The 14,259-nt window shown below is 37.6% G+C and overlaps 2 protein-coding genes across 2 annotated transcripts; one reads left to right on the forward strand and one right to left on the reverse strand.

Moving 5' to 3' along the window:
• Positions 1 to 8,187: 8,187 nt before the first annotated feature.
• On the reverse strand, positions 8,188 to 11,820 carry slc25a51a (solute carrier family 25 member 51a). The gene is made up of 2 exons (XM_067442775.1): positions 11,634 to 11,820; positions 8,188 to 10,410 (listed from the first exon to the last, which is right to left on the reverse strand). The coding sequence occupies exon 2, from the start codon at positions 10,335 to 10,337 to the stop codon at positions 9,492 to 9,494; it is 846 nt and encodes a 281-aa protein (XP_067298876.1). The 5' UTR covers positions 10,338 to 10,410; positions 11,634 to 11,820; the 3' UTR covers positions 8,188 to 9,491.
• A 118-nt stretch (positions 11,821 to 11,938) lies between these two features.
• LOC137074080 (thymosin beta-b) lies at positions 11,939 to 12,893 on the forward strand. Its single transcript, XM_067442776.1, has 3 exons — positions 11,939 to 12,205; positions 12,320 to 12,437; positions 12,577 to 12,893. The coding sequence occupies exons 2-3, from the start codon at positions 12,338 to 12,340 to the stop codon at positions 12,606 to 12,608; spliced, it is 132 nt and encodes a 43-aa protein (XP_067298877.1). The 5' UTR covers positions 11,939 to 12,205; positions 12,320 to 12,337; the 3' UTR covers positions 12,609 to 12,893.
• The last annotated feature ends 1,366 nt before the right edge of the window (positions 12,894 to 14,259 follow it).

Raw genomic sequence — 14,259 nt, forward strand, 5'->3', positions numbered from 1 at the left:
CTCATTTCATATGTGCATGGCAAAGAGCAGGGATCGCCCATGTTACATTACTGTCGCTAATATGCATATGGCTCTTTCTATAACTGGGGTACACTTCACAAAAGGCAAAATACATTATTTTACGCTATAGACATTTAAAGGCTGCAATTCATGTAACGTATTTATTGTTCTTTCATCCGTTTGCCATATATACAATTGTATTTAAGATTTGTATTTTTGCAGATATCCATTCTTTTTTTATTAAAAATCAGCGTTTTTGCATATTATTCAATTACCAAAATTATATGTTAAAGGGTTAGTTCACCCAAAAATGCAAATTCTGTCACCATGCTCTCCCTCAAGTTGTTCCAAACCTGCATGAATTTCTTTCTTCTGTTGAACACAAAGGAAGATATTTGGAAGAATGTTTGTATATAAGCAGATTTTGAGCCCCATTGACTACCATAGTAGGGGGGAAAAAAAACTATGGTAGTCAATGGGGCTCAAAATCTGCTTAGATTCAAACATTCTTCCAAATATCTTCCTTCAAAAAAAGTCATAATTTACTCATGGCGTTCTTTTTCATTCTTTGAAGAATGTCAGCAACCAAAAGTAACGTTTTCCCATTGACTTCCACTGTATAACCTAAATAATTTTGTTATCAACATTCTTCAAAATATCTTATTTTGAGTTCCGCAGAAGAAAGAAAGTCGTTTTGAAGACCTAGTCAATTGGGACACTGTCATTTTAAGAGACATCAAAGCAATTTCAAGCTAACTGAAACAGGATGCATAAAATATCAATGCAATTTTCTCAAGAAAATAGTTCTTGTTTCTCAAAAAAATATACTAATGATTATCAATAGAAATTAAATGTACCCTAAATTGTAGAATGACTCATATACCATTTCCATTGTGGGAGTGGAGGCAGAATTCATATGCATTCACAATAAAATGCAAAAATTTAAAAAACAACAACAACAACATTTTATTCTTCACTGGTAACACTATTCCTTATTATTCTGGTTTTGTTTGCTATTAATAGGAATAGCATTGTGCTTAATTAGCATCTTAACCAACTTTTATTGTCTTGCATTTAAAAATGTGTAAATAAGCACCCTGCAGTACTTCATAAGTCTCTGTTTGTGCTTCTGTGATGGAGGTTTCATATTTATTACCCACTTGTATCTGTAACAACGTGGACGTAGGAGGCTAATGTCATTGTACTAATCAAAGGCAGGGCTAATAGCTAATGCTATCAAAGAGTGATGAAGCAGTCCATTCATCTTTACAGAGACAGTAGCTCTGCAGACCACACTGCATGAGAGAACTGTGCACTTCAAACAATGTGTTGTGAGATCATCAAACACAAAGGCGTGTGTGGGTATTTTCAGCCTTGCAATGTGAACATGTGGATGTTTTTATTTGATATGAAAATCTGACTGATACGTAGGTACTGTGATAAAGGGGAGTGTGGGTCTGTGTGCGGACGGTAACAACAATGGGCAATGTGATATTACTGCTGGGAATTTTAGAGTCTGATGACAAAACAAAGTACAAATCATTTTTATCAAATGCTGTCATTGCAGTAGATTGAACAAGGCCTCAAGTCTCACTATGTAAATGTAAAGATATATTCAATAGCAGACATTGCAGTTATCAACTACAGAAGCTATAGGTATGGTTATTATGCGTTTCTTTGGCAACACAATGCCTAAATTAATCTGCAGCAGTCAAGTGGTACAGCAGTCACATGATACAAGTAGCTACAGTTGTAATTATTATAAAATTTGGCTTGAACACACTAATGGTTTCCAATGAAACAAGCAATGTTTTCATAGTGCCGCAAAAAGAACAGTGTTTATAAGGGCCCGTTTTGGAGGGTCTGTTCACACCAAGTGCAAATAGCGTCCCTTGGCAAGCATTATTCACACTAGCTCCGCCTAACAATGTCTGGTTGAGCCAAACTAAATATTTAAAAAACATGCATTTTTCAACGTCTTTAGCTGCGCAATCAGTAGCCTAAGTTGTAAGGCTTTAAAGATCTCGGGTTCAAGTCCGCCTTTTGCAGTTCACACTTATCCCTTTTCCCATCACATAGGCATTTACTCTCAATAAAAATTAAGAAAATGTTTTAAAGTGAAAAAATAAAGTGCCTAGGGAAATGTTTAATAATAATAAAAGCATTTATTGGGTAGGGTTATAGGGGCAGGTGTAGGGAGGGCTTTTATTATGTTATATATTTGTTTATTTTTACCTTTAAGGTGGCTTCCATTTAATATAAAATATTTAAATATAATAATTTACACTCTATTATTGCATCCTGTGAAGTATAAATTGCATGCAATTACAATCTACACAATAGGCCTATTCCAAATAACCGCTTCGTTTATATGGTGTAAATAGAATATATAATTATTTTACTAAATAAATAGCATGCAAAGCTATTTTTACTTAGTGTAAATAGCAATAATCGCTAAGAAAATATGTTCTTTTCACCGAGTGTATATAGAATCTAGTTGCTATTTACACTTAGGGTGCGTCTCAATCAGCTCCCTAGTTCAGTTGTCAGGGCACTGATCAGGGAGTCAGCCCATTGACTTATGTCCTGATCAGTGCCCTGACTAGTGAACTAGGGAGCTGATTGGGACGCAGGGTTAGTGTTAATAGCATCTATGTGCACTTAGTGCAAATAGCCGCTGCCTTATAGTTTTTAGGCAATTCAACATAAAGAGGCCTAGTTATGGGCCTAGCTGTCGTCACTGTATGTTAAGCTATGAAAATTACACTTTTTCTCTTTTGAAAAACAACTTACCTTCCAGCTCAACGCGTGTATGTGTGTGTGTGTGTGTGTGTGTGTGTGTGTGTGTGTGTGCGAACTGTTTCTCAGTTAAGACAAGCTATCGTCGCCCCCTGTTGGAGACTGTTGTTTGTGCACTCTCCATCAAAACAAGGGTTATTTCAGCGCTGCAAAAATGCAAACAGCCCAGAGAAAGTCAGACGAAGATGCTGTAAATGCCTTGTACACATAGTAGGCCTAATGACTTGAGTAAAAAGAAATATAATTGTCTTTAAACTAATAAGCATGTGTTTACTTGCTGTAGGCTAGTTATTTAATATAGGCCATATGTAAATTCTGAAGAAATTATGCAGCATGCAAAAATGTATGTCCTTTTATGTGACGGAAGGGCATGTCTCTCTTTGAGCATATCAATGAAGTGACAACTAGGGTTAATATTATTTAAAATGTAAAACATCTTAATTACAGAATAACATTGGATGATTATAAGTAGCCCTTCACATTGCATTCAATATAAGATTTTATTTTAATCTTAAATAGAAACACAAAAAACAATACAAAGTCTTTACTTTACACTTAACATCACAGTCTCACACACATGCGCACACACACACACACACACACACACACACACACACACACACACACACACACACACACACACACACACACACACACACACACACACACACACACACACACACACACACACACACACAAACAAATATTTGCATTAAACAGATCTACAGTACATTTAGAATAGCTTAAGATGACAATATCAGGCATTAACAAACAGGTCAGGAGATGATGGGAAAAGGCTTAAAACATGTTCATTTGTAAACGTGAGTAAAACAATGTTATCAACAAATGTAAACTGACACATGAACAACATTTCATCTACTTAGATTAGAACATGAATATATAAAAAATAACTTGATTTAAAGGGATAGTTGCTATGTTCATTGTATAATCTCCTAAATTGTATAAAATGGGTACATATTAATGTCTATAAAGATTTCATCTCTCACATGCAGTTGTTTTATAAAGTTTTTTTAGCTTAAATGTTGCCAAGTTCAAAATTAAATACTTTATTCTCACATTTTCTTTTTATATCAGTTATATCTTCTTTACTGAAGATGAGCAGTATAAGTGCACAAGGGGGTGGTCAGAAAAATATTATCCTGAGTAACATGAGACATGTAGATAGGTTTCAGAGATTGAGAAAGGAGAAGGAGCACAAGCGAGCCTTATACGAAGGACCCATATATTCACCAAGATATTCAAGCAAGATCCAGCAGGTTGACAAGCCCTATAAGAAAGTAGAGTCACACTTTTGTCGGCCAGGCGTTATGTGCATAAGCAAAAGGTCACCAAGAACTGAAAGTGTTTGACACCTATGAACCAAAATGGAAAGAAGCCCAGGAAAATGTACATAAAGCCTGATCAGCACCTGCTCTAAGACTATAAGTATGCAAGAGATGTCCAATGTTCTGCAGGTTATAGAAACTATTGCATCAAATATGGGCACAATGCATCATCCCATTGTCCTGGAAGAGTGTGGAGGAACACCTACCAAAGGAAGCAGACTCTTCTGAGAAACTTTTTTTTTCTTGAGTGTTGAAGGAAATATTTTCTTAGCTAAAGATGACTATATGGTGAAGAGCAAGTTGATACATCAATTCAGAAGGGTGGCAGCCCAGACTTCTCTGGGTGTTTGGAACAAATGGGTGTCCTTTTACAGTAGTCTGGCTTGATTTAATGTGTATGGATCAATCCCCCATGATCTTATTAACACAACAATGGGAATGCAGCACCAGGAAAGGGATCCAGAAGGCCGGTAATGGAGCCCGGCATTTGTCAACCTCCAATAAGAGGTTTTAATGGATGACTTTTAACAACTTCAAACTATGTACAGGCTAGATGGATCCTAAAGGAACTTGGTGATGGCAGCTTGGGCAAAAATGAAATCCAAGAAGTTCGACATCTGCAGGATGAAGGGCTTAGGCCGTGGAGTCTGGACAAAGTGGGACCTGCCAAAGTGGAAGATCATGTAGCCTGAACTTTGGAGACTGGAGCCTGTTCACATCTCTTACCTGCTCCAATCACTATATGATACTCTTCCATCACCAATAAACTTGTACTGGTGGCGAATGAGGGAGGATACAGTGTGCCATTTTGGAGGAAAAGGCATCCTGGAGCACATACTGGCAGGATGTAAAACTGTACTTTTTCCTTAAAACTAAATGTCAGTAGCCTGACAAGCCAGATCCACATCAAGATGTTTGGTCTGGAAACTCACCATTGACAGGGCTCAATCTGAGGGGCGGGATAAACGGTTGTCTTTCAAACCCCCTCTGCTCAGCGTGCAAGCAATTGGATAGCATTAAAACCAAGCGGCAACCTCCCGCGGTCTCTCTTGAAGCCAATAAGGAAATAATGTAATCTGTAATTCCTTAGCTGGCTACTAGAGGCAGGCTCCAGAAGGGAGCAGAATCTCATTGAGCCCCATGTTAAAATTCTCAACTTTACAGCAGAAAAAAACATGTTTACAGCCTGGAACAAATTGTGGTTTTGGCTTATAAGGCTAATTTTGATCTTCATGACAACTGTGAGGGGGGTGAATTTTTTTATAACTCATTCGTTTACGTTACATAAAGCCTTAAAGTTCTGCATAATTAAGGGCGTGGTTACAAGTGGATAGCCATTTATCTGCCGTCTATAGTTATTGCGTCACCTCAGCTCCGTGCACATCCCGCCTTTTTGCCCATTGTTATCCGGGAGTGACACGTGATGACTCGCTCACAAGATGGCAACGCCCAGCTCGACTCTACTTTAAGCTTCAGAACGGCTTATCGGAATCCTGTGGGTGACATCACGGACACTACGTCCATATTTTTTTACAGTCTATGGTTAAAACCAACCAGAGCAACGAAGGTGACTAGTTGAAAGATTAAACTTTTGCCGTATCCGGTCGGCAAAACTCAGAACACATCTTCCCTTCTTAAGAATGACTTTAGTGCCGTTTCTCAGAGAAAAGCTTAACGCCAAGTCTTCTAGAGTCGCGGTCATTAGTAGCACCTCGGCCATCATTATGTTAAGCCCTGCCCACCGACTCTATACACGATGTGATTGGCCCAACCAGAGTTTGCCGTTTACAGCTTAGAAGTGTATTGAGAGTTGCTAGACGATGCTCACGGCAGATTAGATTTGCTGCCGCTATAGGGTGCGTCTAGATTTCTAGGCTAAATTGTCAGGTCTCCAATTGAAAATTTTCTAGTTACTGATCACATCTCAATTTTTCAGTTGGCCAAATTGAATTTCTCTGAATTGATGCAGTTTATCAGTGATCAGTCACTAAAAGATTTTCAATTGGAGACCTGAATTTGTTTTACAGTGTAAGCACTGTCTGAGATCTTGGAGCAGGAGAGATGGAAAAAGCACTATAAGAGACCAGTGCCATCTATCCGGTCATCAGGGAGGGAGAGATACCACACTCCTCCAAAAAGACCAAGAAGAGCCTTGAAGAACAATCATGGGAGATGAGGGTGGACCCGGGAAGGAAACTATATTTTCCCCCAGGTTGTCAAAACATCCCTAAGGTCAGACGTGGCCATCTGGTCTGAGGAGGGAAGAAGGATCATTATGATTGAGCTAACAGTCCCATAGGAAGAGGGATGTGAGGAGGCCTCAGAGGGGAAAGCAACCAGGACCAGGTCCAGAAATGCAGGAACAAAGGGAGGAATGCCTTGCTATATATTTACAATTGAGGTTGGTTGCAGGGGTTTCCCTGCACAGTCTGTGGAAGATGCTCAAAGCTTTAGGGATAGCACAAAGGGAGATGGAAACAGCAACATGTAGGTTGGTGGAGGCAGCAGAAAGATACTCTTTTTGGCTTTGGAATAGGCAGGAAAAGTTGAGCTGGAAGCCAGGAGAAGATGGGCAGTGACTGGACATCACTGCCGACCCACAAACTAGAGGACTTTTGTTTAGAGTTGAAACATCCAAAGAAAGTTGGATGCCACCCGATGACATCTCCTGGCTGAAAGTGACTGCAGGAGTTTGCAAATCATATTAATTTAGTATGCAGCACACATTTTTAACATTAATGATAATAAGAAATTTTACCTGAGCTAGCCTCAACTGTGTGACACTGAAAACCAGAGTTATGGCTGCTGAAAATTCTGCTTTGTCATTACCACAGAGACTTATTTAAAAAATATTGTAACAACCCCAAACTTTTGAACAGTTGTGTAAATGGAAGTGAATAGAGCATACTGTATTGTAAACACCCCTTTACTAAAACAAACCATTTAAACTGCTGTTCAGAACAGATTGACAACATAGTGTGTGAAAACTTAATTCCACAAAACTGCTCCAAATTGCATTTACAGAGACAACCGATTTCATCCAAAGTGCACCTTGGCACCTTGCCATTATCAACTGATATCTGTGGTCTCACCTTCTTAAAAATCGAAATATATTTGGGAGTGATTCAAAGAAGCTTTTATTGCATGAGAAACACAAACCAAACATGGCCAAAATCATTGCTTATGTCATTGAAATAACCCGTTATAGCTTCAATAGGCACTAAAAGCCTGAAGAATTCTGGCTCAGATGGGATGATTCTGTTACCACATGAAAGCTGCAGCGACCACAAACACCAAACTGTGGTGTTTATTGCTTTCCAAATGACTAATCAATGCTTGGAATGGAACCCAAGTCGTCATATGGTGACGAGTATACAGCATTTGGCGGCACCAAAGCTAACTCAGCAAAACTTTATATAAAGCCGGCGGCCAAAAATGGTGGCAGTGTAAATTGTGCTCATTCCCACCCTAGTAATGACATAGGCCTACTTAGTGATTTGAATGCTTTGTGGTTAAAAGACCACAGTCAGAATGCTGGGAAAGTTATCACAGGAAAATCTGAGTTGAAGTCAACAATGTCTCTCTCTACACACTCTTCTAATGTGATACAATCTGAGGCATATATGTATCATCTAGTCAGATGCTGAATTAAAGTGATAGTTAAGCTGAAAATGAAAATTCTTTGCAAACCTTCCTTGAAACACAAAAGATGAATTTCGGTGTCATGCAAGATCATTCTGAGGAAAAATTATATTTCTTTCTCTCTAAAACCATTCCCTGGCCAGGACAACTTTTATGGGTTCTGCCTGATTGTTAATAATAAAAGTACTTTTTTTCAGTGTTTTGAAAATGCCATTCAAACGTATTTTCTTTTTGAAAGAAAATTAATATTTTTACTTAGCAAGGATACATTAAATTGATTAAAGAGACAGTACAGACATGCATATTGCTACAACAGGTTTAATAAAAAAACGTTTACACCAATAAAAAAAGGTTCTTCATATTTACAGAAGAATATTCCATTTGCAAATGTATCAAGGTTTCCACAAAAATATTAAAAAGCACTTTTCTCAACACTCAAAAAAATAAAACGACTTTCACTGTTGTTATTTGCACTCAAATCATATTTTTCACATTACTTAAATTTACTGAGTTGTTTCTACTAATAATGAGTATTGACAGTTTCACTTAATATGTGTTCGTTCGGTCAACTTAACATTGCTGAGTGAAACAAACAAACTGGGCAGTGGATCTGTACCCAGCATGCTTTGCAAGGGACTGCATTAGGAAAGTAAATTTAGGGATTAAAGTGCCCTTTTATATGTTTTTCAGCAAAAGGAAAGATGTTATTTTATTTTAGTGTTCAGTTATGTTGGACATTTAGAGGAGTTTCTGTAATTTTGTGGTTACCATTATGCAGAAGAGTGGTACCTGTGTTTAGGCTGTGGACACTCATATGTACATATTTATGGGATAGAATTTCTGCCCTCAATTAAACTGGGTATGACTAATGGATTATTTTTGTATTTTGTTTCTTAAAATGTTCTTGTAGTTATTTAATATTTCCACTTACCTGTGTAGAGCAAATAGTTAATTTGTTAAGGTAAATTATCCTAACATAAAATTTTAAACATTAACATAACATTAATAAGTAAACTGCAAAAATACAAATTATGTAACAGTGACAAATTCAAATGGATTGTATTTACTCAAAGAAATGGTCATCTTTACTTGAATTTCTTTTGTTCATATAACTAAATTACTATTTGTAAAAAATTACTCAATAAAGTGGCGTGGAACCACTTGACTATGCGTTTTTAAGTAAATTCAAGTTCAAGTTATTTTTTCATTTAAACATTGAGAATAATTGGAAATGTTTTTGAGCACCAAATCATCATATTTGAATGATTTCTAAAGGATCATGTGATACTGAAGACTGGAGTAATGATGCTGAAAAGTCAGTTTAATAAATACATATTCAAAGTCAGTTTAATTTATTTTTGGTCAAATAAATGCAGCCTGGGTGAGCATAAGACACTTCTTTTACTAAACATTAAAACATCTTGCCAACCCCAACTTTTGTACAGTGTATCACATTTTAGAAAACGTTTTTCTTCAAAAATTATCAAATTAATAATTTCCCTTTCAGTTAGCCTTAGGTTCACACAGATTTGGAATGACACAAGGATGAATAAATAAAAAAATTCTTGGGTGAACTATCCCTTTAATTTAACATAATTGCACAACATGTCTTTAGCAGCAGGAATTAAGTAAGGAAGACTCATTTTCACTCCTTTTTCCATCTTAGATGGTGTTTAATGCCCCTTTTGCTCTTTCTGATCTCAATCAGAGCATTTTCAGTAATAGTTCATATGCAGCATTTATGATTCCCCATGAGAAAACAGATCTCTGGAAGTTCAAATGCACACCTCGGAACAGACGGCTCAACTTCCCATCCCTCTCTCTCAAAACGGTCGCCAATATCACCCTGCAGGACCGAAACTCCCCTCCAATCTGTACTTGTGCGTGAGACTTAATGACATTCAGAGGGTAAAACACCACCCCAAGAGCCGCTCCCAGAATCCCCCCACATACAAAGTCATTAATCAATTGCCCTGCCTTTGGGAGCAGTTCCTTAATTGGTCCACGCAAACCGAAGAAAAAAACATTGCTAGGGCCATTTCTGAGTAGGATCGGGACAAGGCCACGGTAAAGTTCTAAGAAGCCATGTTGCTGAAGCAAAACACGGAAAATATGTGCAGTGTTCTGAAAGTTTCCATGATGACGTGGATCCTGCAGTAAAGTTTGGACCCTCTCGAACGGTGTCAAGACTGCTTCAGCGGTTCCAGCCAAGACTGCTGCAATACTGTCCGTTACCAGGATGGGAGCATGAGGAGCGTTTAGCCGCAGCAACCTGGAGAAGTCCTCATAGAGTCCAAACATAATTGCAATAGTGCTGCTTTTTTGGAGTAACGGTGGGAGGATGCCTCGGTACAGTGTGCGCAAACCGTCCCTTCGGAGCTGCCGCACAGCTTCCCATGCCGACACTCCGAACAACTGCTGGCGGAACAGCGCCTTGTGTATGGGATACGTGATGGCGATGTTGGCGAACGCTGCTACAGAACCACACAAATAGTGGTTCTGATTCTGCAGTGACTCGTGGTCTTGGTCGGAAGAGGCCATGGTCCTCATTGATACACAATCAAAAGTTGAAAATAAAGATCAGATAGGCTATGACATCATCTGTTGCATAAACAATGTGCTTCTGATGAAAGAAAAAAAAAATGTCATCAACAGTTGGTAAAACAACCATTTATCCAAAATAAGTAACAATTTATCCAAAATAAGTAACAATTTAAACATTGCATTGCATAAGCTGTGAAGACAATAATGTATATGAAAAATATAAGATATTTTGCATAATTGGTTAAAGCCATTCCTTCTTCATTTTATAGTACACACATTTGAGTTTTATTACCAAATTGTGTGCTGAATTATGAGCATAATATGACACTGACTATGCATACATAAACAAAATGTGATCTATATGCCATAAAAATTTAGCTGAAGATTATTTTTCATTATTAGACCTCTACTACTTTTGCTTTATATCCTGCATAGGCCTTTTTGCCTCAGGTCACACATTTTATTTTCACAATTAATAAATATATATAAATAATTTTACATCTGATATACACTACTGTTTAAAAGTTGGCGTGTTTGTTTAAAAAAATAATTAATACTTTTATTCTGCAATGCATTCAGTTAATCAAAAGTGGCAGTGACACAAAAATATATTTCATAATATTGAGGTTTATATTGTTTTTGATCAAATAAATGCAGCCTTATGAAAGAATATAAAAGACTACATTCAAAAACACAAAAAATCTCATCGACCTCAAATTTTTGAACGCTTGTGTATGTTTCTGATACTCTCAAAGTGAATTTGAAATACAAGTAAACAGACTTGAAAAAATGAACAGCTTTATGTACATTTAATGCATTTGGCTCATGGGGGAGAAAAATCATGCAGCCCCTTTGCAAGCTTGCTGAGGCCCCCTATGGGTTACAGCCCGACAACCACTAGACTAGTAGCCTATGTTGAATTAATACAGACATTAGATATGCCTAGTTGATTTTAATATAATTATTTTTATATTAAAGGGATTTCTATATAGCCTAAGGATTATTTTTTCCATCCATGTCACACACACATTTTTATGTATCTTTCTTTAGCTGCAGCGGCGAATCCAAGTCACCGCATACTTTAGAAATTATGACATTTTGGCACAAATTATGGTTTTCATGAAAATTCATATCAAGGCGTGACATGACAAAAAAAGACATAAGATCATTTCATACAGTCGGAAGATTAGTTTGGACAATAAATATAACGAAGCATCTTTAGCAGTCGCTGACAACAAAAAGAGCTACATCCTCCAAACCACATCACGTTCAAATAGGCAGCAATTTATATTATTGTTTTACCCGCTATGAATGACCTCTCGGTGAAGAGATGATAAAATATCCCGTGATACAGACAACCTGATGACTAAGTGTCTAACTGTTATTTTATAATAAAAATAGAATCCTCGCATCACGTCATTCTGCAAGTGCACGCGCTTCCGTCGCGCACATGTATCACGACACGCCCGCGCGCATCTCGCGCTCTGATTGGCTTGAACTAATGCCATTTATTTGCTGATCTGCGATCAGCTGTGCCTGAGTGACAATGCATGCCATCGATGTCTTATCTGAGATTTGCTCATAGACTCTAGGTAGGCTATGCTTTGGGGTGCGTCTCTATCAGATCAGGGCACTGATCAGGGAGTCAGCCCAATGGCGGATTCCCAGAAATGAAAAACATGCAAAACTATCAATCAGTTGGTCAATTAACCAATGAAAATAAAAGAGCAAAATTGTCAACAAGTTACACCTGCAACAATAATTAAACGGAGCCTCAGTTATTTAGCGGTCAGATTGTATTGTTTAAATCTAATATAAGTGTCAAATCAGTAAGCCTGATTTGTATCTCCTACATTTGGTTGTTCTGCAGTAAGGTGAGGGTTGGAATTTTACTTCATTGCATGCTAAAGCTTACAAGGGCACTTATTTGTTATGGGGGTGCTTTAGTTTATATGCAGTTCATGTTCATCCCATTTATTTTTCCTTAGAAAAACTGAAGTAAAACAATGGCTGACAAACCAGATATCGCTGAGATCTCTCAGTTTGACAAGACCAAGCTGAAGAAGACAGAGACCCAAGAGAAGAACACCCTTCCAACCAAAGAGAGTAAGTTTGAGTTATGCATCACACTTGTTACCTTCTGATATTGTTGTTCCTACTGCCAGCATTTTTTACATTGCTGGTTTCTTTTGTTCTCATACACTTGTTTTTGTTTTTTGCTTCAATGGTTCTCCCCCTCCTGCAGCCATTGAACAGGAGAAACAATGTGAGGCATAAATTATCAACTTCAGATCTTCACCAAGGGCAAGATGTCGAGGACTTCCGTCAGAAGATGTTGTCTCCCAACCACCAGTCACTACGGCCATAGGCTGGAGTGGGATATTCATGGTTTTAACTTCTGTAGTAGACCATCCTGAAGGATGGCTTTTCATGATCATTGCTACAGTATGATTGTTTGTGACGAGCCAGTCAACTCTTCACTGAGGATGTCTAACTCCAAATCCATCTAGAATGTTATCTGCCCTGATTTAGAATTTTGGTGAAATAAAACCTTTTGTCTGACTTTGCTGTTTGCTGTTTTTTTTTTTTTTTTTGTAAATTTTTCACAAATATTTTGTAAAAAAAATCTTTTGTCATTTTTAACTCTAGGTTAATGATGTTTAATCTGGCCAGGGTACCAATTAACTCTTGGGTTATCTGTCCTTTTGCTCTCCTAGGCCAGGGGTCCCCAAACTCGGTCCTGGAGGGCCACTGTTCTGCAGAGTTTAGCTCCAACTCCAATCAAACACACCTGAAATAGCAAATCAGTCTTATTAGGTCCTATAAAGGCATTGATTAGCTGTTTCAGGTGTGTTTGATTGGGGTTGGAGCTAAACTCTGCAGGACAGTGGCCCTCCAGGACCGAGTTTTGGGGACCTCTGGCCTAGAAGTTTGCAAGGGTGTCAACTGATTGTTTGCAATTACGTTTAACTTTGCTTAAACAAGTATCGCACGTGAATTTGTGGTGATCTGCACTGCTTTTTTATTTGTCTACGTAAACCAATCTCTTATTCTGATGAGAAGCCTTAAGATGCTGTGCCCATCCCTGTCTGAGTTCATTGTACTCATGAAACTGGATGGGCAAAAAGTATACTTTGTTCTGGTGAGATTCTAAAATGGGACTAAGATTTATCCAATGATGGGAAGAAAAATCTAGTAGGCCTACATCTTGACTATATTTTTCATTTTCTTCAAATGGCCCCAAAGTCCTAGTCAAAAGAATACATAGCCTATTCTGTGTGGCCATGTAAGCAATTTTGGACCTGTGCCCCCCCCTGCAGTTGAATTCTATTGTGCAGCAGCATTTCAAGTTCTCTGTTAATGTAATCTTAAATTAACATTATAAGCAGAGGGGACAGGCTACATCAGGCAGCACCATACAGCAAAGTTATAGTAGCACCACTGCAGGGAATAATAATCTGGCAGTGGTTGAAAGTTGGTACAACAGCTTCCTAGTTCACTCTTCAGCATAACACATGACTGCTATGTGAACTTTAAATAACTTCTAATTTCAAGACACTGCTTCCCCTTCCTTAAAACTACACTGTGTAACTTTTTTAGTTTATTCTTAGCTAAAAACACTTAGTTCTTTCAAAAATATATGTGCTCATTAATGTATATTTACTTCTTTCAAGTAATAAAGTATTCTCGTAAGTTTATAAGATGCCATTGAAAACAGCTGTACTAAGTGCTTGGTCTTGCTCTTTAATTTTCAACACTGTAAACAATTATTTAGGAAAAAAGTTACCTGGTTGCCTTAAAATTTTGAGTTCATTGAAATTAAAATTTTGAGTTAATACAATGAACATTTTTTGAGATTCGACAACCTTTATTAAAATATTATTAAAAGATTTTGTAAGCATATTGGGTAATTGTGTGTGTTTTATTT

This window comes from Pseudorasbora parva, chromosome 4, assembly GCF_024679245.1.
Source record: "Pseudorasbora parva isolate DD20220531a chromosome 4, ASM2467924v1, whole genome shotgun sequence".
Classification (NCBI taxonomy): domain Eukaryota; kingdom Metazoa; phylum Chordata; class Actinopteri; order Cypriniformes; family Gobionidae; genus Pseudorasbora; species Pseudorasbora parva.